This window comes from Seriola dumerili, unplaced genomic scaffold (genome assembly GCF_002260705.1).
Source record: "Seriola dumerili isolate Sdu_G_001 unplaced genomic scaffold, Sdu_1.0 BDQW01000449.1, whole genome shotgun sequence".
Taxonomy (NCBI): Eukaryota; Metazoa; Chordata; class Actinopteri; order Carangiformes; family Carangidae; genus Seriola; species Seriola dumerili.
The window spans coordinates 7,192,639-7,217,193 of record NW_019174704.1 but is presented as its reverse complement, the minus strand read 5'-3'; the positions used below and the strand labels follow the sequence as shown (position 1 = coordinate 7,217,193).

Genomic DNA, 24,555 nt, shown 5'->3' with positions numbered 1-24,555 from the left:
CACTTATTGTTCATTTGGTCAGCTGGGTTTTGCCAGAGCACAAAGCGTGTGAGTGTAAGGAGTGCTGTCCGATGTTAAGGTGGTTAGTTAATGGTTTCTAAATTGGGATTTTGTCGGTTGTTGGAGGGTGAATTTAATGCACTGGCGTATCCCGGCGGTTGCCTAGTAACGCGCTGGCAGTGGGCGCCGTAGAGAGATCTCTATGGTGGGCGCTCCATTAAAACCGTTGGCGCTCCTGACCTTGGCGTCGTGAATGCGCAAAGCACACAGACTGTGCAAAGCAGGAGATAAGAGTAAAGATCCGTGTGTTTGATACTGGAACCGGAGAAATATTTCACACACAGCCCATTGTCTTATAACGAAACTGTCGGGAATGGTATGGAGGAAATCTCGAGATGGAGCGCGTATCAGCTTCTGTAAAAGCAGGTGAGTTAACCTAATGATTCTGGGGGTTTTTTTTTTCGAGAGAAGGGACGAATCTTTGTTCAGATTCATCATTGACATCTGGGAGAATTGCTTCATTTAAAGGGATTGCTGAGCGATAGACCATGTTTGAACATTTGTTGGCTCGCCAGTATTTTTTCCCATTTTATCCAGTATTACACCGTCCTAGACCTAGATTAAACAAGCTTCCCAGTCACAACGTGAGGCAGCGCACACACACTACAGCAGTTTGTCGATGCTATCTGGGCTGTGGCTTGGTTTCCTCTGTGGGTCTAGATCCTTGCATTAATTTATAAAGCACTGATCATTATGTTGAGTGCTACCTGCATGTTTTCTATGAGGCAGTCTTATCTGCATCAATCTCACCCCCTCTTTCATTGCACTGCTAAATTGGGGGGATTTGGGGAATCCACTAAAACGGTTTTGATCCACACCAGTCGAATTACAAGGGCATTGGGAACCCAGTATGTCTGACACACTAGGCTTCTTCTCAAATGCTTTCATGTAAAGGGCCCCCAGGCTACCAGAACCTAATCAATAATGTTGTCCCAGAGATTTTTATTAGTGGTGAATTGGTGTTAAATTGTGTGCCTGTCAGTGATGTAGGTGTAGAGATAGTAATGGTGGATGTGAAACACGATTATAGCAATCATTCTAATAGGTCTGTAACTGGGATCAAGTCAGTCAAATGAGAATTGAGGTGTTTGGGTCCAGGAAACCTAGGAGACCCAGGTCTTTTGACCCAGACCAACACTGTGATGCATAAACCTCTAACTGGTGCAAAATGGTCTAATCGAATAATATGTTATGGTTATAAAACATTTTTATTTTTGAACATTTGAACACTCAGTTGTTGAGTTATTGCAGGCATTTAATTGGCAAGAAATATTTTACCCATGTTTTTTTATTCCTCTCCTGTTGCCAGGTGTGCTGCCAGTCTAGATTGCCTAAAAACTTGCAGTATATCAAACTTGGCTGAGTGATGGCTCACTTTTATTACATGGCCCATTTGGTGTAAGCCATAAAGCTTTTATCCACATCTGTCCCATCGCAGACCATAAGTTGGGAGAATAGTCTGCAGCCCAGTTGAAGGCACTATTCAGCTTCTTTGACTGTCTGCAGTAGCTACTATCAGTAAAACAAAATGAAATACTCTAAATGCATTAAAAAGCTACCTCAGCATTGCACCAGTGAATAAAATTAGTTGTTTGATTTGATGTCAAATAGGAAGAATATGCTGATGTATTGATGCTCATGTCATGAATACATGTGTAATTTAAAAGGAAATGCCGCTCATTTTAAGAATTCATATTATCGCTTTGATCTACAGCAGCCCCAGAGGTGTCTTTTTTTTTTTCTTTTTTTTTTACTGCCATTGCTGCTTCTTAACCAAGTCTGACTGGTGATGCCCACTGTACAGCATGTTACTGCTAATTTGATAAGTGATAACCATTTCACAGCAGATTTTGGGAACAGAGGATTATTGCCTCCAAATGGAAATTCAAATCATTTATTATCAGTGTCAATTCCAAACCAGAAGATGTGCTCCATTCTACAAGAAAAAAAAATCAGGTTCTTTGTCTTTTCCATTTTAATGTCTTAGGAGCCGTACATCATTGTCACGTAGCAGATGGGTATGGAACAAGTCTTGTCCTTTTTTTGGCTATGGGCAAGTGTTAATTAATACGGGCAAAGCTGGCTTACGGCAGAGATGTACAATATTTCTACAATGAACCTCTGTGATACTACTATTTGAGACTAAATGTATCTGATTTGGTTCACTGCATAAAAACTGACAAACTGCAATGATGTTCATAGCAGGTAATGTGCTGCATATGTGAAACTGAGAATGAGCTGTGCCTTTATTTGTGTTTATGTTCCTGTTAGGGTAAACAAAATGTTGCAGGCAAAGAGAAAAGCCAATGCACCACATCTGAGGTTAATTAGTTTCTCAAATTCCAAGGAAGAAATTGTCCCCCGTCTTAACAGAAAGGTTCATCAGATTGAACGAGAGCTGTCTCGCTGCAGTGTGTCAATGCTTGAGGTAGCACTCGTCAATAAATTTGATTAATTTAACAAGCTTGTTTTTGCTTTGTTCACTGTGGAGCCAGTGAGAATCTTGTGTTAAGGATATTATACTTACTGCTATCCTAGACTGTAAGGATGGAGACTGGATATATTTTGGATTACAAAGTAGTTAATTAGAAGAAGCACAGCTCAGTTTGTTCACTGTAGGGTGAATGTGTATTCTCCTGTTTACTGAAGCGTGCACACTGATGAACTAAGTAACTAGTTATCACTTGTCATCAAGTCACAGAAGCTCTGGTGACTGCAGTTGGGTTCAAACAGATCATGTGTTTGCATCAAGCAGTCCAACATTAATGGGATGACTAACAGATCCAAGATCAAGGAATTCTTCCACTTAGAAATAAGATATATATGTGGATCAACAGGACTTCTTTTATGTCTTCTATTATATCTGATTTGTAAACAGCAGTATTTCATTACACTGTGAAAAATGAAATCAGATTCCTTCTGATCATAAAAGCTGAAAGAGAAAAAACTCACCTTCCACATTCGTTTCACTTCCTATCTGTACGTATTTGCTGAAAGAAGTGAAAGATGTAGACCGCAACAAATCTGACTCTTAAAAAGAAGTGTCGAAGAATCATTTTTCTCTGAACTCAAATGGTCTATTGCTGTCTCTAAGCCTGCCTCAAGTCTTTCAGTTAACCTGCAATTACTCTGCTTTATGAGGAGGGTTTGGTGCTAGTGTGGTCCCATCAGACATGTTTGTTCTGCGGCCTTTCAAGTCAGCGGCTGACAGTGATGCTTATATGTAAGACACAAACACATTCCCTATATTTGGTGTTTTTGAAATATATTGAACACTGAAATATCACAATGAAATCGAAAATTTCTCTCCGAGTGTGTCTTTTTAATCCCTAATGAGTACGTATTAACGATTTTTTCTGCTGCTGTTCACTTTGTTGCTTATACATAAGAGGTGCTTAACACCTTTTATCTTGGGATGCTTTCACAGCGTCACTTCAACATCTCAGCAGATGGGTTTTTCAGATCGCCTCCTCCACTGATACACAGAGATCAGTATTCAGTGATTTCTAGATGTAAAAGCATACATTTGCTCTTTTAAGCCAGCAAATTGTCCCAAAATGTTATTAGCATCAAAGTGTTACAGTGGATGTGCTATACTGATATTAAGTTGATATAAAAATAATATATTTTTTTTAAAAGCGACCTTCAATAGTTTTGAAGTTTCATTGTTGATCATTTTTCTAATCGTGTCATTTCCAGATCTGTGTGCCCTGCAATGAAAAGTGGAAGTGGAGGTGGTCCATACTTGGCTGAGGTGTATCTGGATTTGATAACCATCGGAGTCAAAGGTGCAGTGAGTGATGTCTGTTTGACAGGGTCAGGACAGCAGGACTGAACAGACACTACAGTGTGCATTTGTGTTGTGCAAAGGGCACTGTCTTGCCCAGACCATGTGGCTGGCTACATTTAGAGACCATCTGTTGCCTGCACACCTGCTACATCAGCAAGGGACTGTAACCATCACCCACTGTGCTCTTCTTTGGTGGATATTATGTTCCTGCTGGTCATTCACCAAGGCAACGAGCCAGAAATTCTACCCGACAGTCACCACCCAGTTTGGGAAACTTCGAGGCCTCAGGGTTCCTGTGCCCAGCGAGGTGCTGAGGCCCGTTGATCAGTATCTAGGTGTCCCCTATGCCGCCCCACCAGTGGGTGAGAAGCGTTTCATGCCCCCAGACCAGCCCTCCTCTTGGTCAGGTATCAAGAATGCTACCCACTTCATGCCTGTGTGCCCTCAGAACATCCACAACACCGTGCCAGAGATCATGATGCCCATATGGTTCACCTATAACCTGGATACTGTAGCCACATACATTCAGGATCAGAGTGAGGACTGTTTATATCTAAACATCTACGCTCCAACAGAGGATGGTGAGTTGGTGTGGTAAAACGGACAGCAATGACTTTCCATGTCCATCGATCACTGTTATTGTGGCCCTGATGTCGTCCTGTGATCATCACATAGCATGTGTGTGACCACTGCTCATGTCATTGCTGCCACCGCCAGGGCTGATTTACCATCCGAAGCAATGTCACCATGGACCCACATGTTGCAATCATATTCCATTTGAAATAACAATCATGGTCCCATTGATTAGCGGGAACTTACTCATATTTTGATGAAGACATTGCCCTGATTCCACTGAGGGTTTATAGATGCACACAGAGAGGTGTAAGTGAACATAAATGTACTGGGGTATGTGCTTGCTCTCTCACTAATAGACATTTAGTAAAATATTGCTGAGGTAAGGTGATGTTCAAGTATTGGTCCACCTAAACCAAGCAATAATTTTCAGCTGTTAAAACGATGAGCCTAGCATATTTGGCTGACAGGACACGACATCAAAGGTAATCATGAAGAATTACTTAGGTGATCGAGTAAAGCTAGCTGTCCATGTTTGTTAAAAATTATAATTTCTTTATATTCTTTTACTGAATCACTGCTTTGTTCAGACAGTGTGTCTGTTGGGGGCCAATTAGTGAGTATAGGAGTCAACTGTCTATCGCTGGCTGAATCCTTTCCTATTTTCTTATCTAATAGATCTGTGAAATGAACCAGCAAGGGAATATTTTGTGTGTCTGTGGTGAATCTGTAGATTAGCAGAACAATGTGATACCACAGCAATGCTGTATGTTCTCTAAACCTGGTGTTAACAAACATCTTTCTCTAGTTCAGGTTACTTCAATATGCCAATTGAACACGGTCCCTGAGAATATATTGTCCCCCTCTCAGGCATTCAATATAATACGAAACACTCAGCATTCACAGTTTAACCGTGTTCAGCTTGTGTGTGTAACATGCCACACTTTGACTGGTTTTTCTATGGTAGCGTAGCAACAACAGATAAACAGCCTAGTTGAGAGGTAGCTGTCCAAAATGGTGCAGCCCACGTTTCATAAAGCCCCTGGACTGAGTGCTGCCTAAAAGCCGCATCACCCGGCACACAAACAGGTTAATTAAATTTTTACATTTGCATTCATATTTTAAAACACATAAATTAACCCATTGGTTCAACATATTTTTTATTTCTTCAGACTTTGCCATTGTTTATTTAAAATACACCCCGGGCATTCTGTCACTTTATTATTTGTTTCACTGATCTGAAACCTTTGCCACTATTCTTTTTGCCATGTCAAATTAAAGAGAGGGTTTCTAAAATTTACACTATTTAATATTTATTTATGTGGCCTGATGCCACACTCAAGTCTGAGTTTATTGATTATGCATTGATAAACCATACACCTCATATCTTCAGTAATTATCTTGCAGTGGTTTACTTGAAGAATCAATGTGACATTTTGTGTATATATAGTTGTATAGAGAGATAAAATGAACCAAGAAAGATGTATTGCTCCAGTCAAAGCTGAGTAATAATAATTGAAATAATCAACCATTCAGAGGTAACAGTGTGTGTATGTGCACATGTGCATGCACACATGCACAATGTGCCATTTCCTACAAATATAAAAAGGAACAAGAATTTGTTTACTTGACTAAACCAGAATTACAGTACTTATTGTTTTGTAACTCTAACTCATTTTATAATTGTGTTTAATTGTGTCATACGTCTCTAAAGATTTTACATAATGTCATCTACATCTTGTCAAAAAGCAACTACAGGGAAAAGTGCAACATACTGCATGTAAATGGGGTAATCTTCTTCTTGCCATTCATTCATGGATCCTTTTTCTCCAGATTCTGTCAGTTTGATTGGACCTTACATTAAATAAGAAACACAGTCAACCATGCTATTTTGAATTCTGTATTTCTTTTTTTTTTTTCTTTTTTTTTTTCCGTATGTGAATCCCAGGGAGCCAACACAAGAAAAAGGGGGCGGCTTTCTCACATGCTGAGACTCATATATCTGAAGGTATTTTTAAGAGCTCAAAGTCTTGCTGCATGGATTCTTTTAGTTTGAGTTTGGTGGATGAAGATCTTAAAATTGTTCGTTTTTACTTTCTTGAAGAACCATGGGGGGCTCTTTTGTTTAGAGTGGATTAAGAAAAATGTTGTTATCTGATTTCTGATTACATGAGTTTGCTGTTACTGCACCTTGTGTCTTCATTGAGCTATTTTGCAGTCCTTTCAGTAAGTGCTACATCTCTGCTGGCACGCACATTGATCCAGAGATTGCATGATCTACTTATCTGTCTTATTTTCCCTTTTAAAGCCAGTCATTAGTCTGTGTAACAGATTGGTTTGAAAACATAGATTCTCTATTTCTATAGGAAAAATAACACAGTTTCTATTTTAGGTCATGCTGATAAATAACAAGAGCTCGATTAGTTACTTTTCAGTTCAAGTCTACAAATGTAAAGCTTGTTTTTTTATGCCTGTGCATGCATTATATGTTGAACTGTAAAACCTATTACAGAATTTCCTCCTCAACTGAGATCAAACCACAAGTCAGATCAATAGGTTTTTTTCTCTTTCAATCTCGAATGCAAAGAAGCTCACATATGGTACAGAGCACAAATATTCTTGGTGTAGGGCTTACATGCACTCTAAAACTGTTGTTAATTATATTTGACCATTTTATTCATATACCCTGTGTCAGATTGTATTTACCATACATTTTCTGAATGTCATTACAGCTTCCAAACCACAGGCCTATCACTGCTTCTGAGCATCTTTTCTAAGCAGTCTTTACCCATACCTCATACTGAACAGTTGGGATCTAAAGTTTTAGAAGCAGTGCTCCATCAATTTTCCATTTCATTACTGTTGCCTCTGCAGTTGTTTGCTCAGCATGTGTGTGTGTGTTGACATTGCAGATATAAGGGACTCTGAAGCCCGACCTGTGATGGTCTACATCCATGGAGGCTCCTATATGGAGGGCACTGGGAACATGATGGACGGCAGCGTGCTGGCCAGTTATGGGAATGTTGTTGTGGTCACGCTCAACTACAGAATTGGAATATTAGGTGATTTCAACATCTGTGTGTGGTAACTCTTCTATCCCTGTTTAATCTGAGAGAATAAACTGTAATAACTGTCATTAATTTCCACTTATGTTACCGTCATCGACCTTTAAAAAGAAGCAGACATATGACAGAAAAATGTGAAACAGTATGAGAAAATATAGGTAAAGGATATCTTGGTAGCATGGCATAGCTTGATTTGTATACAAATGTCGTCCTCAGAGGAAAAGCGAGGTAAATACTTATCATGCCTTGTCCTTGTTGCACACAAGCTGTTTTATAGCCATTCTGAAAATGCAATTTATCTTCCTATAGATGGATTTATCTGATCTGTACAAGATTATCAGACTTCGCTGTTCTTAAAAGAAGAAATGATTTAGATACAGTATGGTGGGGGTGCAGCATTCACCAGCATTCACAAAGTCAAGAGTTTTTCATGTCCCCATGTTTAACATTCAAAACACTATGTTGTTTAGATGAGACTAGACAAGGCAATAAGTAATAGCATCAATTGTAAGAGCACCAGTGACCTCTGTGTGGTTTTATGTAATTAATTTAAAGAAATAGCCACAGGTGAAAGATTTATTTCTTTATCCATGCTGAATGTTATGAAGTCACTTTTGCGAGGAGAGCATTCAGATTTGATGAGCAGAGCCCTGTTCACTTCCTGAGGGCCACTGCGGCTTAGAGACTATCACAAGGAGTTGACTAAAGCAGTCGAGACACTGTGGGTTAGAGCAAAGGCATATTTGCACCTGAGGGGAAACGGTGTCAGTTTATTCAGATGCTCTGCTGGGCTACAACTTTAGATCAAAGCTGTGACACATATTGTAGATCTCTATTTCAGTACTGGCTCTGGTGTCTCTCTGTATATTTCAGGCTTCCTCAGTACCGGTGACCAAGCAGCAAAAGGAAACTATGGACTCCTGGACCAGATTCAAGCTCTTCGTTGGATCAGTAAGAACATCGGTTACTTTGGAGGAGACCCGGGCCGCATCACAGTCTTTGGATCTGGGATCGGTGCATCCTGTGTCAGTCTGCTAACATTGTCCCACCACTCAGAGGGTAAAAATCTGCTATTTGTAATCTAACTTATCGCTGGCATCAATAATTAATGCAAGTAGTAATTAATGCACAGGAAAATACAGCAATGAAAAATCAATGTCAAAATCCACAAACTTTTACATACAAGATAAAAAAAAAATTCTCAATCAAATTAATTTCTTATCTTAAAGATGTCAGTGTTACTTTTGGAACAATCTTTTTTAATCATTCTGGAATGTTGTTCTCATTCTGGAATGTTGTTTCAAGTGCAGCTCTAAATGGTCTTTCCAAGAGATGAAGTGTTATGATATGGGAATGGGGTAAAGGGGGTATTTGTTAAGTAAGTGATTGCTTTTGTTCCCCTCTACTCAATCTAATCAGCCTAAAAGCTTTGCCTCTTAAAATGTGAAACTCTTAAAGAAACCTACCGGCATTATGAAGTTTTCAGCATGTCATCACGTTCACCTATTCTGTCAGTTTTTTCGACTGATTAATATTTCAGTCTCTCAGTGTCATTATTTTTACCCTTGTTTACCTACCTGCACGGTGTGGTAAAAATATCAAGATTACCATTGATTTTGGTGTATTGGTCTTCCGCTATTGTAAAACCTTGAGTGAATGCATTGTTTCACCAAAGACTAGCTTTGTGTGCAGATGAAGCAGGATCCTAAAGTCATATGTTGTTTTTCCCCACAAATATGTGTGGAAGGTATCTTAATTGAAAATGGGATATTCTCATATCATCATATCATCAACTGCTGTAAGATTATTTTAAAATGACAACATAAATCAATGTATTTTTAATTATATACCGTATACAAAATCAATGGGCAACTGGTAGCTGATATCCACTGAAAAATAAAATAGGTAACATTAAAACATGCCATTTGGTGAACACCTATCCAATGCTCCTTGTAAGAATCAAAGGTGTGTATTTCAATAGAGGTGGCCCACTGGGAATTTAACCTCTTATCTTTTTGGTATTATTGCTCTGGTCGTCCCATTGATGCTGGACAGAATCACAGGAAGGGCAGAAATTGTGTGTTTTTATCAATGCCATGGAGGCTGCGGCAACTGTCCTTTGTGAGGTTTGTCTTTGATGCCCTAGCTGGGCTGCAGCAAACGCACAAAGATCTCCGGCTGTCTTTGAAGTAGACTAGCTAGCTGCTGCCCTAAAAAAATTGAAATAAATGACAGCAAAGGAGGGAGAAAGTGACACTGTCCTTGCACTCTTTTTCCAGAGACTGCAATGCCTTAACCTCAGCAGAGTATTTTTTGAGTTGATACATATCACTTGTCATTTTTAGTTTTAGATACAAACTCCCTAGAGACAGAGGTGACGCACTGCATATAAACAATTCAACAGAGCAGCGTGTTGACTGTATCAACATTGAAGGATCAGAGTTACTGCATATTCAGCTCTCTGCACAGACCCTACACTGCACAGTTGGCATCAGCAGTCTATGTGTATGCTATGCAGCTTGTTAGACACACAGTTTTAACGATTCTACCATTACTGTACGTCTGCCAGTAACTAGTGTAGAGTAACCTACCTCTGCACCTCTGCACAGAAACAATGAAGCAAATTGATCATTAATTTGACATGTATTCACCCTCATCTGCATATAGCAATGCCACCACATGAAACAAATAAGAGGATCAACAGAGAAAAGCAAGTTTTTTTCATCATTATAATAACAATAGATGGGACCAACTAGAAATTATTGAAATGAACTGGTAATAGGATACCAGTTAATTTCTTCTCCCAGCTGCTTCACTGAGCAGCTTCTCATCAGCAAGGTTCAGCTATCTGGCCTGTACACTCTCTGTACTGCTTTATATCCCTGGCTAGTATGCCAAGTGCATCACATGTAGGCTAGTTTGCTTTTGTCTACTTAAATTTTGTGTGGCAACAAACTATTCAATTCTTAATAGAATTTGCTTAGGGTAGTTCATAATGCTATTAATTATAATGATTTTGTAGAGTTAAATACTAACCACTATTCTTTGGACCTTTGTCCTTCGTCTTTTTGTTCTGAATTTTGTGTCCCAAGGTTTATTCCACAGAGCCATCATCCAGAGCGGTTCAGCTCTGTCCAGCTGGGCTGTCAACTACCAGCCAGTCAAGTACACTCGAATGCTGGCCGAAAGGGTTGGCTGCAACGTGCTGGATACCGTGGACATGGTCTCCTGCCTGCAGAAGAAGAGTGCTAAGGAGCTGGTGGAGCAAGACATCCAGGCTGCGCGATACCGCGTGGCTTTTGGCCCTGTCATTGACGGTGACGTCATCCCAGATGACCCCGAGATCCTGATGGAGCAGGGCGAGTTCCTTAACTATGACATAATGCTGGGGGTTAACCAAGGAGAGGGATTGCGCTTTGTGGAGAATGTGATGGACCTGGAGGACGGTGTGTCTGGCAGCGACTTTGACTTTGCTGTGTCAGACTTTGTGGACAGTTTGTACGGTTACCCAGAAGGGAAGGACACACTGAGGGAGACAATTAAATTCATGTACACAGACTGGGCTGACAAGGACAACCCAGAAACAAGGAGGAAGACCCTGGTGGCTCTATTCACCGACCACCAATGGGTGGAGCCCTCAGTGGTGACGGCTGACCTACATGCCCGCTACGGCTCTCCCACGTACTTCTACGCCTTCTACCACCACTGCCAGAGCCTCATGAAGCCTGTGTGGTCAGACTCAGCGCACGGAGATGAGGTGCCTTATGTGTTTGGCATCCCCATGGTGGGCCCAACGGATCTTTTCCCCTGTAACTTCTCTAGGAATGACATCATGCTCAGCGCTGTGGTTATGACTTATTGGACCAACTTTGCCAAAAGTGGGTGAGTAACAGCAAATCCAAAGTACAAAGTACATGAATATGCCTTAGATACACAGTTACCATGCATTAGAATCTCGTGCAGCATCTCATTTTGCATTCTAGTCGTGGCTTAGAGATGGTCAGAGTGTGGGGGTATAACATAACTGGCCTTACTTGTGCAGAGCTGATTTGTGTTGAGATGTTAAACTTCTGTCTACATTTACCCTTCTTTTATCACCCTGATTAAAGGACTGTAGGATTCAGCCTTAAGTAGTTCCTCCTAATTAAGTGCAGCCTGAACTCCCACTGCCACGTCTTCTAGCCTTTTCTCCTTTGTTAGTCCATAAGAACTTGCACATGAAAAGTGGTGCTTCAGCTTTTGCCAATTAATATCAAACATCGAACATCTATAAATTGTCATGTCTAATTGTATGTTATGTGTGCTTCCACTTGCTCTAACTGGTTTGACGAAACTATGTGTGTGAAAAACAGCTTAATTTTGCCCCCATACTTTTGACAAAAATAAGTATCCAATGCCAAATGCTAAAAAAACAGGTTATGCTCTACTGTCTAGTTACATTTACTGAGAAAACTGCAGACTACACACAATTCTGTACACGCAATCTAATGAAAGCTGTATCTTTTTAAATGCCAAGTTGTCTCTTTTTAAAGGGCCAGTGTTGTGTTTAGGCTTCTGTGAAATGTCTCTTTATATACATTTTTATACACAAATTTTCCAGTAGTGCTGAGATTGAAAAGTGACTGTCCCTCAAATTTTCCTCACTTTTGGCAGACTTCCTAAAGGTGATGGATCTTAAAATTTACAGCTTAATTCACATAAATGTTTAAAGCAGTTCTTCACTGTTTAGCAGAAAGGTTACGTTATAGAGAAAGTTTGAAGACGCAGTTCAGATATACTCCATAAACCTTGCCCGACTTTACTCTGAGTTGTGATTTCAAGTAGGTTTTGTACAAACAATCAGCACAGAAATATATCATGTATATACTGTGTATCATGTTTTCTTGGAATACATAATATTCATACACTGGTAGCAAATAATAGTGTCTTCATTGAAGGTACTGTATAGATTTGAGTATGAAGTATTCAAGTCACTGGTCAGAGATGAACTCTTCACTGTGGAGATTTCTTTCCTTCTGGCTGTCTAGCATTTATTTGTAGCACAAAAATGTATCCATCTATGTATCTACAGCATCTTCTATATATCTAACTATAGGTTTCTTTTAGATATTGGATAATAATTAGAAGCAGTGACATTTTAAAGTATTCTAAGAAACGAAACACTTTTCCAGCTTGATCATGTTTTCCAGTTTTCAGCAAATGAGAGTTATTGAGTGTTATTCAAGACAAGCTATGGTCTGATGTTGACTTTATATTACACGTACACTGACCCAGCGCTGAAAAAGCATCCTGTTGAAAGTAACAACAGATTAAAACTCAACAGCTCTCCATCTGACACCTTCCTTTACAATTTGTCATACGGCAACAAAGATTTGCTGTGCGTTTTTGAGAATAAGCAATACGTATAATACGTGAGTTGCACTCTAGTGAGGACTCCATTGCTAGCTCACTCAGTTTTCCTGCATACTGAATGCACAGCCGCAATGACTCTTTGTTCATGATGACCCTGGCAGTCAGAAAGACAGCACAGGTCACTGTAGGCTGCTGTGTAGTGTCAGTGTAGGAATGAGGGAATGCTGAGCCCTTGAGGAGAGATGGTGATATTACATTGTGTTGACCTCCTTTTTTGCCTTTATATTGATGAAATTCTTCTGTTTCCATATGTATTTCGAATGGCAAAATTGCATTTATAATATGTCTGGGCAATGTGGTTGAAATCATTAATGAAGGTATTTTCTGATAGCAATATGGTATAGCAAACATAAGCAAAATCGCAGCATCCAGCTAACTAATGTTCAGTGCAAGGAACTGTGTACCACTGTGTGTAGAATCTTGTTAGCTTGTTCTGGATCATTCATTTGGACAACAAAATTTCTACATTGATAACTCGATAAGATCATTTCATCGCAATATGATTCTGCTGAAAGTCGACATATGTATTGATTTATCAACAAACCATAAGACAAAGTTTTCTTTCAACACAGTTATTTTTTGTGACCCAAGTTTTCTATGATGTGTCTGCAGGGATCCTAACAAGCCAGTGCCACAGGACACCAAGTTCATCCACACCAAGGCCAACCGCTTTGAGGAGGTGGCCTGGTCTAAGTACGACCCCTATGACCAGCTGTACTTGCACATTGGCCTAAAGCCTCGTATCCGCGATCACTACCGCGCCACCAAGGTGGCCTTCTGGAAACACCTGGTACCCCATCTCTACAACCTCCACGACATGTTCCATTACTCCTCTACCACCACCAAGGTCACCCCGCTGGATCCCACCCAGTCCAATGGCAAAAAGTCTGGCAGCACAGGGCGTCCTCCTGTATCCACTGCTCACAGTGACGGGGAAGGGGGGAGGGAGATGGGTCCTCTAATCATGCCGAACCCGAGAGATTACTCCACAGAGCTCAGCGTCACTATTGCTGTAGGGGCATCATTGCTCTTTCTCAACGTCCTGGCCTTCGCTGCTCTGTACTACCGAAAGGACAAGCGCAGTCGGCAGGACACGTCGCAGCAGCCCAGTCCCCAGCGAGACAGCAAAGGCAACAACGTGAGCCACACCACCACTGTAGACGAGACCCTGTCATCCCAGCAAAGGAACCAGTGTGAGGCCCTTCACAATCCTCTTCACGTCTCACCCAGCTTAGACTACTCACTTACCCAGCGCCGCTCTCCTGATGACATCCCTCTGATGACCCCCAACAACATCACCATGATCCCCAACTCCCTGATGGGCCTCTCCAACATGAGTCCGTACAGCACCTTCCCGGCTGGTTACAGCTCTGCAGGCCTGCCCAGCACCCACTCTACCACACGGGTATAACCTGGCAGGAGATGGAAATTAGAAATGTGACGTACGTAAAACATGGAAATGTAAAGCTGTATTTAGGATGTGTAGGTAAAATAGGATTGATTATGTTTGTTCTGTCTTTTCCAAAGGTGTACAACCGCCAACATCCTGCCTTTGCTCTCTCATAATAGGAAGTCTAACTGCAGAGTCATTTTATAATACTCATTTTAAAAGGCAGTTAAAAAGAAAAAAGTGCATTTCATTTTCCACTTTGGCTTTTTTGGAACTTTACCTAGCAAGAACTTAATATAATGTTTATACAGTTGGATTTGTATGGAAAGCTTTTTCTTACTCTGTGATATCTATTTTGATCTCGAGGAACGAAGTGACATTACAACTCGTGGTGGACAGAGATGAGATCTGGGAAAAGCCGAAAGCAGTATTATTATTACTATTATCGAGCTATTTTATACATATTTCTCATGGTACATTGCTTATTATGAAAATGTATTTTTACTGCAATTACTTTAAAATGCCTTGTAACTCGCTCACATAAGAAATTACTGTGGAATCATATCAACAGTGGATTGAAATGTTACTGGTCACACGTGGTAAAAATGTCCAACATATTTCTACCTGGTAGTGCAAAATATAGCACCCCTGTGTGTGTGTGTGTGTGTGTGTGTATGTGTGTGTGTGTGTGTGTGTGTGTGTGTGGGTGTGTGGATGTGTGTGTGTGTGTGTGTGTGTGTGTGTTGGTGACAAGTACGCTACAAAAATGTAAATTAGGCAATATTTGAAATTAACAATTCAGTTTTGCATATGTAGTGCTGTGTAAACTATTGTAGTCTATTTGAGTATCCTTGCTATATTTTTTTTTTTCATGTGTCCATAAATTTTGCTTAATACATTGTAGGACTATAACTAATGCTTCACGTTCAAAAGAGAATCGCTTGAGATGTGTTTTCCTACTCTAACCAACTCATGGTTCTTTTGGCTTGGCTTGTTTGTACAGAATAAACTTAGACCAACATTTTATTTGTCGTTTGTTTATGAAAACTGTAAGGTCTTCAGAAAGATAACTGTAATTACATTGTAACTGTATGTATATCAATTCAATTATTCACATTTAAAGAGGAGTTTTCTGAAACTTACAGATTGTGGTTTGGACCCCATGCATACCAAGTTATATCCAGGGGTCATCCTTTACTGAATGGAAACGATGGACATCAAGCTTTAAGATTTGATTCCTTTGAACCTATCATAATGTTGTTTAATCTAAATGAGACAACTATTAAAAGATTTTTCGAACTAAAGATGAGTCTTGTCAAAAGGTGGGATTTGATCACCATTTGCATGGGTAATGCAGGCATAATAAGTGTCTGTAATGTGTCCTTAAAAGTCTACTGTTTCAAGTGATAATCAAAAATTGTGTGAAATGTAGTCCTCAGCTATACAGTGTCTGGGTCAGGGTTAACCTGAGAGTTTGGGTTAAAGGGGAACTCCACCAATTTAACACATCGCGCTCTGTTTGCAGGTCTTTGGAAGTACTACTGCAAATGTGAAAAAAAGTTTTATAGAGGAAGAAGTTTTATAAAGCTTTTTTTGTGGCTCTAGAGGAAGCTGCATAGAATATAAATTGGTTGGGACTGAGGACTAAGTCTGAAAACGAAAAAATTAGAAAGAAGTGAGCCTACCAGACCTCTGTACCAGACCTGCTCATCTCTGCCTGAGGCTAGCAGCTCAAGGCTACATCAGCCACTACTAGCATAACACATTCGAATGTCCAATCAAGCCGTCAGTGGTAATGTTGCATAAAAAAATATGCTATCTTTGGTTCTGCTGCATCAATTTTGACATGTCTATTGTGAGTCCAGCAATGAGTGTAATTCTAAATTGGTGGAGTACTCTTTTAGTATAAAAAGAATCAGGTTGGGTTTATTTTGGGAATGAAATTGATTTGGTTCAGGTTTAGTTTAGTGTTGGCATTAAAGGAGCTATTTGTAAGTTCTGCTAATGCTATGTAGCCAATGTTAGCATTAACAGCTGTTTACTTACCAGTCTAGAGCTTCAGCCATCGTTGCATTCACAAGACAAGAGGTTGAAATACGCTCTCAGCTCCTTTAAAGCAAGACTGATTCATTTTTGAAAAAGAAATTACACATTCTTCCTTTTACTAAAATAAAATAGAATTCATAAGAAATGTAGGGAACCCTTGTTCAATTTCATACTTTCAAAGGTTTTACCACTACAGTCTTGCTTGGTCTGGTATGACCAGCATCTTATGGTGGCTTAGGTTTGGTAACATCAGCAAACTTTTCAAAGGACAATGCTGTGTAACTGACAGATATTCTGAGGCATCCCGGATGGTTGGTGTTGGTTTTTGTCCACTTTGATACAAGACTCAAGATAAAACAATGCCCATTTTCACTTCCTTACATCTGTCAGGTCAGGGCCATTATTGGAGTGATATTTTGTTGTCTGAATCCTACATATGGCTATCAGACAGACGTGCACCAAGCAGCCACTGACACTGATGAACGTACACTATTGGTCAAATTATTGTATGGTCGTGGTGACTTCACTATCCAAACCCCGCTGTGTTTCTCCATCTTACTTGCTCGTCACTTATAATTTTATGTGCAACTACCTGCAACACCACAGTTTTTCCATCTTCCCTTAATCTTCTTCTAACTGCTATTGCTGTGCTCCCCCTGCTGTTTTGGGTTTTATCTTTGAAAACACTGAAACCCATGACTGGTTGCAGATTTCCAGGTTTCAAACACACAGCCAACAGAGTCTGAGATTATCATAAAAGACAATCAACACACGCAAGCACGTAAACACCCTGGTGGAGAAGAGCTCGATACTTATTTAATCATGCGGTAAAACAAATAATTTAGGCATACACCTCGGGAGGTCATTGCCATTGAATACATTTCTGACTGAGCCTGACATGTTTTTGCCCTCCAAGTGCTTGTTTGTTTGTTTGATGGCTGTTTGTTCTTTTGCCACAAGATAACATAACACACTATATCATAACAGAGATAGGAGATGGTGCAAATATTTTTACAGGGCTTCCTCCTCCCTTGTATCAACACATGCATATTACCATGTTTAGTGCGTAAATATTGGCGAGTGTATCGACCACACAGCAAACAATTAACAAAATGACTCACAGACAGATCACTGTGCCCTATCACATACGCATACTGCAAACACAGTCACATACAATGCATTGATATATAGTACCCTCACAATGCTGCCACTGCTGTCCATGGTGCTGACCATGATATAGGCACAATTTTCTATTGATTACGCAAAATATACTTTGATATATGCATCCTGATAGCAATTGCTACTTAGCTGAAAGCTTGTAGAATAATGTGCAATCAGTTCATACATTATCTAATGACTGTTTGGCAGTCATATTAAGTATTGCCCAATAATTCATCATCCGAGCAGCTCACATCCCTGACCACCATCTGCATCTCTTTTTGTGGAATATAGTTTATTTATAAGTTCTCTTTTTATGTCACCCAAGCAAGCGAGCCTCTAAAACTTATCCTCCTACTTCATCCTGTCCTTTGATTGTCAACATTATTTCTTATTCACATCTCACAAGTAAAGCTGACAGCCATTATACACATTCACATATAGTACAAAGGTTAATTAATGCCTCTCATCTCTTTCTCTCTCTCTCGCTCTCTCTCACTCTCTCTTGGTTTTACCAGAGATTTCAAAGGCATGATTCCTCTGCACTCTTCATTTTCAGCTTAACAAAGCCAGTGTCATTAATCTTTTCTACATACTAATTACTTGATCTGTTATTGCTCAGTGTAGCTCAGGAAGACTGGAACTCAAACCAAACAATTTACAAATCTACAAAGCTATTTTTTTTTTTAACCCACCATCTAAAAAGCAGTGAATTTATGTTCAACAATAGATCAATCCCTCAAATGTCATGTTTGAAGAGACCTCATGATTATCACATGAATGATTATCTTTAGCCCAGTTGATAAAATGGCAGTGTTTCTATTGCTCCCAAAATAAACTCAGAGTTTGTGATGGTAACTTACAAAGAGTCTGTTAAATTATTGTTAGCATTTAATTTAAATCTATAAAGTAATACAATGTTATATAATGATATTATTATTAATGTCCCTTTTTATGCGCAGTTGTTTGTCATGGGTGTAAAATGGTAAGCAAAAATAGGATGAGGGCTTCTCCAAATAAAAGTGGTGTTTTCTCCTGATCCACACTGGCTCCTTTGTGCTGAACCCAGCTTTGACATCAACTGGGTCAAACTTGAGGGAGGGAGGGAAGGAGGGCAGCAGCTGGACCCGACCGTCAATGTCACCCTTGTTAGTCAACTTCATCAATGTCAGTCACTGGCGCTCCGATTTATTTCACTCTTTTGTCTGTGCATACCTCTTATCTGTGTGCGTTTCTAAAGATGCTGCTCCAAGGACCCTCAGAGATGTTTATTGTGTCGTGCTGACATGTAACGTGTGTGTGTAGATAAACAACACGTGCATGTTGGTGATAAACAGATGAACTATTGAATGTTAATGAAACACCGTGCTCCCTACAAATGAATGTGCACAACAATTTAAGAATTCTGTGGTGAGAACATGAAAATTACTGGATACTAGTGTAAGTTCATTTGCATTGTGTAAATTAAATTAAAGAAAACAGAACACTTTCATCTTTCATCTGTAAAAATGAAATGAAAATTACTTTAAATTTGTGTATGAATTAAATTCATATACTTTGTGGCTGATATACTGTATGCAAAAACTCCCATTCCCACTAAATTACCCAAAAAATAGATATAGTATAATCAAAGGTTTTCACAAGTATTAGTGAGAACAGCTAAACTACATTAAAATTCACCGAATACCAAGAAAAAAAGTTCATGTTAGAATTTATGACCCACTCTCTGTCCCCACTCCTGAACCCATTGCTCCATAAATAATGACTGGCAGCTGAAATGGGACTTTGTGACTTTAAGATGTGACTCGGGGAGATGTGGTCTATCTATTGTTGATGAGACAAAAGCGCGAGTCAGATTCATATAGGAGTGGCGGGGAATAACTTCTCATATCCTCATATCACAGTCACAAAGCCACCCAGCAAAACTTCAATAACCCCACACTTCTTTCTGGACATGGGTGAGTGCATAGAATTTTTAATAACTCTTATCATCTATTATTAATGTGATTTGAAAATGTGAATTTCAATAACTTACTAACGTTGCTTTTAATATGTCCTTTCTGTCCTTTGACATCATGTTGCCCTCATGCACTGTGGGCAAGATTTACTGCAAATTAACCCTGTGTTTTCATTTATTAAAAGTATTTTGAAATCCACATATGGATTATTGATCATTTTATATGGATTGAATGGATTATTGACCATCACTGATTCACTGTTTGCCCTTGTTCTTAATATACAACATAGTTTAAGCCTTAATGAGGATTTCAGAAGAAGGAGGTAATTTCAGAAGATTACCTCCCCTGACCCTTTTAACCATAAACTAGACTGGAACCCGAGTGGCTGACAAAGATGGGTAGAGACTCTCATCATGCCAAGGTCATGCCAGGTCACTCATGTGAAAGAGGTCAGAAACTCCCACATGTGTCACTGGCATAAATTACCAACTTTCCATGAGAACTGCGGACCCAAACAACTTGTGCCAACATTTGTTTCTCACTGACAAACAACTTGTACTTTAACTTTCATACATTTTTAAACAGCTTTGCCATCATGGTTGATTATCTGGTGTCTACTGTGAAATGCTCAGATACCTTTTGCACTGACTTCAGATAGAGGTTATGATGGCCTGTATCACTCTATCACTGCATCACTGTTGCAGCAGGGCACAGCTGAAGTGTGGGCGTCTGCAGGCACTATCATTTTTGGGACTCAGTCTTCCTGCTGTTACTATTTATACTTTCGTGGCAGTTTGTTTAACTCACAGCCTCTGTTCCTCCAACTAAAATCCTATAATTTGTGATTTTCAGAAATGATTTGTCACACTGATATAGTCACCTAAGGCACTTAAGAATTTCACAATGTGTAATCGTAGTTTTGAGTGGGGTTGTTTTGTTGTTGTTGTTGTTGTTGTTGTTGTTGTTGTTGTTGTTGTTGTTGTTGTTGTTGTTGTTGTGAAGATATTCAAATTGCCCCTCTCGTTCATTATGCTTCCACCCACTCTTTGAACACTTGAACTCAGCCCCCGCCGGCATTGACACTCAGTGCCATGGTACCAGTCTCAGCCAGCTGTGGATGGAGGATGGCCTGAGTAGTGACATTGCCAGTGGTGTTAAGACGATCCTGGTGACCCCCCTGTCAGCACATACTACTGTGTATGTGTGTATTGTGGCACTATGGTCTTTGTTTGTTTGACATCGCTGCCCTTTGTTCCCCCCCTAATCGTGGCAAAGACAAAGGATATTGTATTTGCAGCCACAAAGAGAAGCTCTTTCCTCAGGGCCCTGAAGCCAGTGTTTCACCACCATCTCTCGCTCGCCTGGTGACGCCAGTAACCTCTGGAGAAAGAGGGCTGGACCTGAGTTAGTAGGGGTTCAGCTGTGAGGTGCTGGTACGAGCAGAGGAGCTTTCACATACGGATGAAATCAGCGCAGAGAGGCTTATTTTACAGTAGCATTACCTTGTAGGCAGCATTGTACATCACTGGTTGGCACTGGGATCTTTCTTGTTGTGGAGTACACGATCAGAAGCAGCAAATGTTTCCGGTCAGGCAGCCTTGGCTTTGCAAAGCCTTAGGTGCTTTCCTCTATCCCATTTCTGCCAATGCATTTATTAACACTCTGGATATTTGCTACCTGCTTCAACAGCACAGCTTACACATGAAGAAGTGCATGATATTGTCGTGAAGTCAGTGGTGACTGTTTTGTTTGGACGCTTTATTGGGAATCGCTGCTTGAACTCTTGTTTATCCCTGCTGTCTAATTTTTTTTCTGTTGCTTTTTTGCCTGTTGGTGGAGCTTGGTGTGTGCTCATGGATTTGCAGACAGAGCAAGGCCTTTTTCATAACTCCCTGACAGGGTGAAAGGGTTCCCCACCGTGGCATAGATGTGTTGTGTGGTAATATGTGCGGTGTGTGCCGCCTGTGTGCTGATATATTATGCCCCCTCAGGTTGTTATGATTGCTGTATCCGGTGCATTGGGGCAGTGCCCTACCCATCCCTGGTGGCCACCTTGCTGTGCTATGCTGGCATGGCGTTATTTTGTGGCTGTGGGCACGAAGCTTTGGCCCAGACCGAAGTCCTCGTCTCGACTTACTTCGCCCGCAACATTCAGGACTATGAGGTCATGGCCTCCTTGTGAGTGATACTGCATTAAATTCTCTAAAATTGTGATTTCTGACCTCTCAAGAATTTCTTCATTTCAACTGTCTGACTGATTTCTCCCTGTGACTATCTCAGTATCAAATATTTCCAGTATGTGATCTATGGCCTGGCATCATTTTTCTTCCTCTACGGCATCCTGCTGCTGGCTGAGGGCTTCTACACCACAAGCGCTGTTAAGCAGACCTTCGGTGAATTCAGGAGCACCCAATGTGGCCGCTGCCTCAGCCTGACGGTAATGGGGGAGGGAGAGTGGGGGAGGAGATAAAGGGGGAGTGGAAATATGACATCAGGCCATTACTAAAATTCTGAATTCTGGTTTGTTTTAGCTCCTAACCTCAATGAAATGCTCTGTGTTTTCTACCTTTTCTACACAGAACTGTGAATTATGGTTGATAGCTGATTTAATGACAGCACATTTATCATACTGAGACTTGAGTTTCCACGCCACATTTCTCTGACCTTATGTGCTGCACTTATTTTCTCAACAGTTTATCATAGTGACGTACATCTTGGCCTTCATCTGGCTGGCAGTGTTTGCCTTCACTGCTATCCCAGTCTTCTTCTTGTTCAACATGGAGCAGACCTGCCACAACATCAACATCCTGGCTGAAACAACCCCCAGCATTAATCAGCATGGCTGGATTTGCATGGACGCCAGGCAGTATGGTGCGTTGTTCTTATAATGAGTGACCACATGTCCACCTGATGAGAATGTTAATGTTTCCTTGAAATCAATGAATTAATCATTGGGGAGTGGATGCAAAACTGCTTGTTGAATTAGTTATGAAATAATTAAGATAACTATGCTTTTATCTTTATTTTGTTACTTGTGGTTCCGTGATGTGTTGTGTGCAAGCGGGAACTTAAATGCTTCACAACTCATCATCATTCAGCAATAGTAAGAGATACATCACTTACGTCATGTCTTCATTTAAGGTCTTCTTCCTTGGAATGCGATGCCAGGCAAGGCTTGTGGAATGACCTTGGCATCTATTTGCAAAACCAGCGAAGTGAGTAGAAGAATCCAATATCCAATATTCAGTATTTTATGTCAGCATCTTCACAGTAAGATTAGTCTGCAACGTACAATCAATTCTAAATTATTAATGCGTGTGTGAGTACTTTGTACAAAGGAATGATACAAACAAACAAGGGACTGGTTCGATTCTCTGAATATATGTTAAACAGACCTGTGTTTCTTATATCTTACAGTTCTACGTCACCTATGACTTGTACATAGCTGCATTTGCTGGTGCTGGAGTCACTCTTTTAGCACTGGTGAGCAATACTTTTCTGGTCAGGATAATACCAGCAGTTAAACCACATTTAAAGCATCAGTTCACCCAAATTATAACAAAGAGATATTTGTGGTATTTAGCAATCCAGATAGTTTTGGTTTTATTTGGTTACATTTCATAATGTCTATCTCTGAGATTTTGGCTGCCACCAAAAGACAATGTAAGTGATTTAAATTTAGTTTATGGTGCTTTAAGTAGCTTTGAAAAATGACTCAACACCTCTCTCCAAAAAACAATGTCCCTGTCTATGATCCACAGACCTTGCTCTGGAGAGTTTTAACACAACTTTCTACTGAGCAAATAGTTCCTATGAACAGTGGTTTCAGCAAAGTATGTGGATTATCTGACAACAGGGATGTTGTCTTAGTTCCCATTGTGATCACCGCAAACAAAATTCCAGCCACCTCAGTCTCACTGTAGTAACAGCAGAAAGGTTAGAAACTGATATCTGAAACCCAAACTTCCTGTACAGCTAGACACCACAATTTTTTTTTTATCATTTGGATGAACTGACCCTTTAAAACGATGATTTTTTTTTTTTGTTTTTTAACCTTTGTAGTGGAGCCAAATGAATGTTACCCGTTTGCCTGTCCATGCTTTTTAATATTATCCCAGCACATATGTGCAAACCACATTTTTCATTGTTTTTTTGCCTTGTCTTCTTTGCAGTTTCTGTATCTGGTTCCTACAACCTACAATTATGCAGTCTTGCGGTTTCTGGGCAGGAAAGGAATCCGCTAAGTACAACATCTCCATCCCAGTCAGCCCAATCTTCTGGCTATGAGAACGCTAGATTTCCATTCATTCTCTTGGGAACAGCAACTTTCAAACCTGGATCACCTGCTACTATTTCTTTAGACCTGTCCAATAACAGACACGTGTTTCTCATCACTGTTTTGTATGAACAACAGACAGAGAGATGAAGATGATTCACCCCCAGCAGTGAGCTCTGATCTTCTCCTCAAATCCTTCTCTCAGATGATTCTCTTCGCTTTGTTGTTCATTTTCGTCTTGCAGGTTGTTTCTCTCTTTTTTCCTTTCTCTGAGGCTTCATTGGTGCCGATGCTGTTGTCAGATTGTGATGTATGATGTTTCATGAATAATTAAGAGTAATGACAGCTTGCCTCGCAAATCGTAACTGCCTGTACACCATTCAGTGCTTACTGATGCATACATAGGTTCTGAATATGATTTTGTTGCTGCCTCATTATTACCATCTTGTGTATCAACATTGTGTGAACTAAAGCAAATGAAGCTGAACGTACCAAAGTTCTCTGCAAAGGTTAAATGTGTCCTCCCATCTCCCTCTTTGCTTTCGCTTACAATAGATGCACTTTGCATTCCCTCATAATGCATTTTTGCTTTGTTTAAATCCCACTCTGTAGGGGGGGAAACAATATTTATATGCATTTCATGGAGGTTTTTCAGTTACTGCTTAAAATAAGCTGTTTTTATGTCACTGAGGTGTTGATGCTTTAATAACTTGCCTCCAAGTGTTTGATGTGTAGCCCTGCTACTTAGTGTTTGTGCTTATTTGAAATTAAGGCTTATTAAACCATTTAAATCTGAAGCATTGAACTGGGATTTTATTTTAACCTTA

General features: G+C 40.1%; 2 protein-coding genes across 3 annotated transcripts; both read left to right on the top strand.

Moving 5' to 3' along the window:
• The first annotated feature begins 279 nt into the window (after window positions 1-279).
• On the top strand, window positions 280-14,977 carry LOC111234325 (neuroligin-3-like). The gene is made up of 7 exons (XM_022762339.1): window positions 280-426; window positions 3,760-4,431; window positions 6,372-6,431; window positions 7,336-7,485; window positions 8,362-8,547; window positions 10,581-11,370; window positions 13,513-14,977. The coding sequence occupies exons 2-7, from the start codon at window positions 3,951-3,953 to the stop codon at window positions 14,309-14,311; spliced, it is 2,466 nt and encodes an 821-aa protein (XP_022618060.1). The 5' UTR covers window positions 280-426; window positions 3,760-3,950; the 3' UTR covers window positions 14,312-14,977.
• Window positions 14,978-19,340: 4,363 nt separating this feature from the next.
• LOC111234475 (myelin proteolipid protein-like) lies at window positions 19,341-24,525 on the top strand. Of its 2 annotated transcripts, none has more exons than XM_022762593.1 (7): window positions 19,341-19,452; window positions 21,444-21,630; window positions 21,733-21,889; window positions 22,146-22,323; window positions 22,594-22,667; window positions 22,870-22,935; window positions 23,625-24,525. In XM_022762593.1, the coding sequence occupies exons 1-7, from the start codon at window positions 19,449-19,451 to the stop codon at window positions 23,694-23,696; spliced, it is 738 nt and encodes a 245-aa protein (XP_022618314.1). In that variant the 5' UTR covers window positions 19,341-19,448; the 3' UTR covers window positions 23,697-24,525. The 2 variants fall into 2 exon arrangements, with proteins under 2 accessions (XP_022618314.1, XP_022618312.1); XM_022762591.1 differs by lacking the exon at window positions 19,341-19,452 and adding an exon at window positions 20,859-21,070.
• Window positions 24,526-24,555: the final 30 nt, after the last annotated feature.